Source organism: Perkinsus marinus, assembly GCF_000006405.1.
Source record: "Perkinsus marinus ATCC 50983 genomic scaffold scf_1104296941006, whole genome shotgun sequence".
Taxonomy (NCBI): Eukaryota; Perkinsozoa; order Perkinsida; family Perkinsidae; genus Perkinsus; species Perkinsus marinus.
In genome coordinates, this window is record NW_003212658.1 from 1 (window position 1) to 4,466 (window position 4,466).

Below are 4,466 nucleotides of genomic sequence, written 5' to 3' on the forward strand. Positions count from 1 at the left end.
ACTGACAAGACGATAAATGAGGTGGATATTACTGATCACACCCTTGGAATCTCTGTTGTGCTCATTTTCATCAACCATTGCTGCTGCTGCTAACGACTCGTCAGTAGTATTTACTCTCCTCCCCATATACGATTTAATTAGGGTAGATAGAGGCCTTCCTCCTCTTCTCCCTCTCTCCTGCCTCGAGCCGTTCACTCCCACACTTGATTAAAACAAACTAGCACACCTCGACGAGGACCTACAACGCAAAAGGATTCGATTCTTGAGTGCACCTCCGAAGTTTTGTTCTAGCAGCTGTATTAACGATCTCAGTTTGGTCGTAGTTTCCCACTCGCTGGCATGAAAAGCACTCCTACCATGTACAGTTTTGTGAGAGGCGACAATGACGAAGTCCATCTGGGTTATCCGGACCTCACCAATATCCAGGCCTCCATCATCGACTTACAAGGAAGTCTAACGGACACATTGTGTTAGTTACGCAGAGCGGGAGAAGCGGGAGCTCTCTTGAATGTACTATTAAGCCACACACAGAGTAGTACTATGGTGTGGTATACAGAACAGCGTTGCTGAATCGCATCTTGCAGTTGGCGAGATAAACTAGGCTTTCCTGTAGGCCCTATTTTATACTAGAACGCAGAAATTAGTGGACGAGGAAAGCGAACAGCAGTGATACTGGTATAGGACGTTTGACGTTAGTTGTGGAGGCTCGGGCTAATCGACGATCGGGACGCCTACGAGATGCAGATATTTTCCGTTATAATTTCGTGGCGCGTGACTACCTTCGTTCTTCATCCGCTTCTCCAGCTTGTCCACAGCAGCATACGCCGCCTCGCGCTGCATATCCTCAGTGCGGCTATTCTCGCCTATCTTGTACATCCACACACGAACCTCGGGAAGCCATGCCTTCACTGGAGTCTTGAGGAGGAGAGAGAGATAGACCTCGTCAACGACTGCCTTCACACTGCAAACCCTGACGCATTTCAACCAGGGTCGTAACAACGTGAAGTCCGTGTTGAGAACAGCGGTTTTGGAGTCATCGTTAGCCGCCTTGATTTCGGCCGCCCACTCCTCCCAGAACACTCGGGCGCAGTGCATCACCACAGAAGGAGTACCTGAACATGTTCGGAGGCTCAAAGCCGTTGAAACAGATGACCCGAGTTAAGCTGCTAATATGGGTATTCGCTCTCAAATGATGACAACTAGTCTAATCCTGTGGCGAAATTTGCAGATCAGTTTTCCCCGAATTTTCACAAGACATACAATAACGCTGAGGAGTTCGCCAGTCCCAATGCCTTGAGCATACCGTTTACTACATTTCTTCTTATCGAGGAGATCCTCATCCAGCAGTCTTCGAAGAGATTCGATGCTCTGCACCTTGATGGAGTGGTTCATGAGCTCAGCCAATGCAATACGTAGGAGGAGTTGGTACTTGTTGATACGATGCTTGTCCAACTGGGAGGATCATCACGCGCCACAAAATTACCTATTACTACCTTCTCCCACTGCTCGTTGACTGTAAACCAGAAGGCCTTCCACCACAGCACGTAGGCGGCCTCGTCTGTGAAGACTCTAGATAGCTGCACCATTTGAGCAGCAGTCTGGATAGAACAGTGAGCCTTCCATACCACTCCTCGACCACATTACGTTTTGCTGTACCCCCCGACCATCAGCCATCCATAGGACGAACCAAAGGCCACGCCAGAGCTTCCGAGCATCGTTCTCGTCCAGGACCTTCCAATGCGAACCTGTGAGAGTTTACTAGGCCGAGAGCTCACTGGATCACACCCTTACCGAGCCACTTAGCGAGCATCTTGAAACCCTTCACTCTGACAGTAGCGTCCGTATGAGAGAGCTTCTTTCCGAAGTCTAGTGGCTGTTGGAGATCCAGCTTTTCCTTAGGCGGACGGACCGGTGAGGTCTTGGCTCGCTTTACGGACTCACTGAAATAGAACTGTATACGTGGATAGATTAGAGACCAACTACCTAGTAGCAGGCGCTTCCATGGAAAGCTGGGGGCGCTTCCTCGGGGAGACCATAGGCTTCTTATCCTCCTCCTGCTGTTGAAGTTGGTACTGCCCACTTGCTTTGACAGGTGACCGAGTCCTGAACGACAGTGAGGGTTAGTCGGCCACACGGTAGAATAGAAAGGCATTTATATATACATTCCACTGTGGCTCCGCGGCACGAATATTTTTCTCCGCAGAGTACTACCATACTGCTGAGTACACCACTACTAGTGTTTCAATGAACGAGTCAAAGGAGCAATATCACCACGAGGAATTGTCGCCTTCTCCTCACGAACACCCCCACCGTTACCTTGTTTCATCTTCATCAACTACTCCACATCCTTCCTCTGCCTGGCAATGGGCTTCTCCACAATGACATTGGGAGTGCTCATGCATGATCGCCTCGATGATCTGGGCCTGAGGTCCGACATCGTTTATGGACCGTGGTAGATGAGGAGCTCTTACCTTCCTTCTCCGTACGAGCTTATTGATCCTCTCACTGGCGGAGGACATTGTAAGTGTGATGGGAAACAACCAACGTCTACAGTGGTGAGCAGAAGCCAGCGAGGTCGCCTTAGATCGACAGATGAGGGGATTATAGGGCCAAGGCGGTCTTGTTGCTGCGTTACTGGTACTACTAAAGTTTTTCGGTCTTTGGTGAAATAGCTCTGATTTTGCTTGGTACGTTATTGGTGGTTTACTATCCCAAAGACTCGATGAGAGTTTTAGTGACAAGGTATGTATGGATTGGAGAAGTGTCATGTGCGGGGATCGAACCTGCGACAGATTTGGTATATATCGCTCGCCCGAATATCTTGGCGAGCGAGATATCACATCAACGCAAGATGGCTTCTGCGATCTTCTTTGGTCGCTGCATACCCTTGAGTAGGCTCTACTGGTCCCCTCTGGTCAATCTGCTGGCTTTGAGGCGACGGCTTCGCTCATGTAAGACCCTTGGGAAGCTCTTCCTTCCCTTCTCAGGTTGATTGGCCATCCCGGCACTGGTCTGTTCGTTTGGCGACCGTTGCTGTCGAGACGGCGACCGTGCGACCTGGTACTCCTCTCATTCTCCCGAGAGGTTTCTACTGCACTACCGAGCTCAATCCCACCCTTCTGACGTTCATGTTGGGGTTGTGTGTCAGTAGTGTTCCCTTCTGCTCGAGGGTAACTGAGAGATGATAGTCGGCTCCTCGTTGGTCGCAGCAGGTCACCATTGTCTCTATTCTCGATGACATGCCCAGTCGGTCCACGATGCTTCGAGCCTTCCTAGCTGTGTCTGCGGTGTCCTTTGCCTTGGTTCTGATCTACAAAGGGCAGCTTTCCTCGGTCGACTTGGTACCGAAGTCTCCTCTGAAGCTGGTCCCCCTTCCCTCTGGTCACACCTGTAGTCACCCCGAGCTCCCATCTCGGCAAGGGATGCACTACTGTAACGACCCCCGTAGGGGTGTCTCGGGTACTCTCTGTCCTATCAACAACTGCGAAGCTGACTGTAAGGCAGATCCTTTCTGTCGGGAGGAGCGGTCGCGCTATCGCCTTCTCGATGCTACTTCGACCTCTGCTGGTTTGGTTCATGTCAGAGTCGCTGGTCCCTTGCGACTAAGCTTGGTTACGGGTAAGCTCAGCTGTAGTGATGAACTTTTCGGCGTTCTGAGGGGTCCTGCTATTCTGCCCCTCGACTTCACCATATCGAGCCCCGTTGTTGTTGGTACAGACTGTCACTATACAGCAGCCGCGCAGCTATTGGTCGGTGGGAAGTACTTTCTCTCGGTGTCGGTTGAGCGTTTAGCTGACTCTGCTTCTCTAGAGCCGGACGTTTCCCTACCGAACCGGTCTCGGGTGTGTTGGAAGGTGGCGAGGAATCCTACGAGGGTGGCCTCGCTGGATATGTTCTGGCCGTTGAACGCAACTGCTGTGTATTTGGGTGCTGAGGTACTCCCACGGCTTAGTCGTTTGGATGTTGTGGAGTTGCCCACCTCCATCGACTGCGGTAGACTTGTCGGAGCTCAGTCACAGTGGGTACACTACTCTGTGATGGAGAGGGCGGTCAAAGAATGCAAATTGGTGATTGGAGACTATGACTATTCTGATAATTACATTTGGTTCAATCCTAGGGCGAAGCCGTTCCTCGATGGTAAACCGGTACACAAGTGGTTGAAGCAGGTCATGCGAAAAAAGAAGATTCTTTTTGTTGGGGACTCTACAGTGGAGGACATCTGGCGCTTCTGGACGCAGGCAGGTCCTTGGGATGAACTGTTGAAATTTGCTAAGGTTCGGGTGGAATACGAAAGCGTTTGGGGTACATACGAGTTCATGTACTCTTCGGAGGAGAATCCGTTCATGTGCGATGTCCGTACCATGGGCGCTGGCGGCTGGCGCAGTGTTGATGCTGTTGCTAAGCGGGTTGCGAAGGTCAAGCCTACTGTAGTCGTTATAGGGGAGAACCTTCACACTTTAAAGAAG

The 4,466-nt window shown here is 51.0% G+C and overlaps 2 protein-coding genes across 2 annotated transcripts in view; one reads left to right on the plus strand and one right to left on the minus strand.

The window, feature by feature from the left end:
• Positions 1–648: 648 nt before the first annotated feature.
• Pmar_PMAR015481 (nnp-1 protein, putative) lies at positions 649–2,553 on the minus strand. The gene is made up of 9 exons (XM_002781907.1): positions 2,472–2,553; positions 2,317–2,423; positions 1,984–2,103; positions 1,792–1,940; positions 1,645–1,745; positions 1,494–1,598; positions 1,314–1,452; positions 780–1,112; positions 649–731 (listed from the first exon to the last, which is right to left on the minus strand). Exons 1-9 carry the CDS (start codon positions 2,517–2,519, stop codon positions 712–714), a joined length of 1,122 nt encoding a protein of 373 aa, XP_002781953.1. The 5' UTR covers positions 2,520–2,553; the 3' UTR covers positions 649–711.
• A 704-nt stretch (positions 2,554–3,257) lies between these two features.
• The window catches only part of Pmar_PMAR015482 (conserved hypothetical protein), a gene marked incomplete at its 5' end in the record, with an annotated part of 3,737 nt that continues 2,528 nt past the window's right edge, over positions 3,258–4,466 (plus strand). Inside the window, one exon of the mRNA XM_002781908.1 lies at positions 3,258–4,427. Within this exon, the coding sequence (XP_002781954.1) occupies positions 3,258–4,427 (1,170 nt within the window). The remainder of the gene's footprint in view (positions 4,428–4,466) is intronic.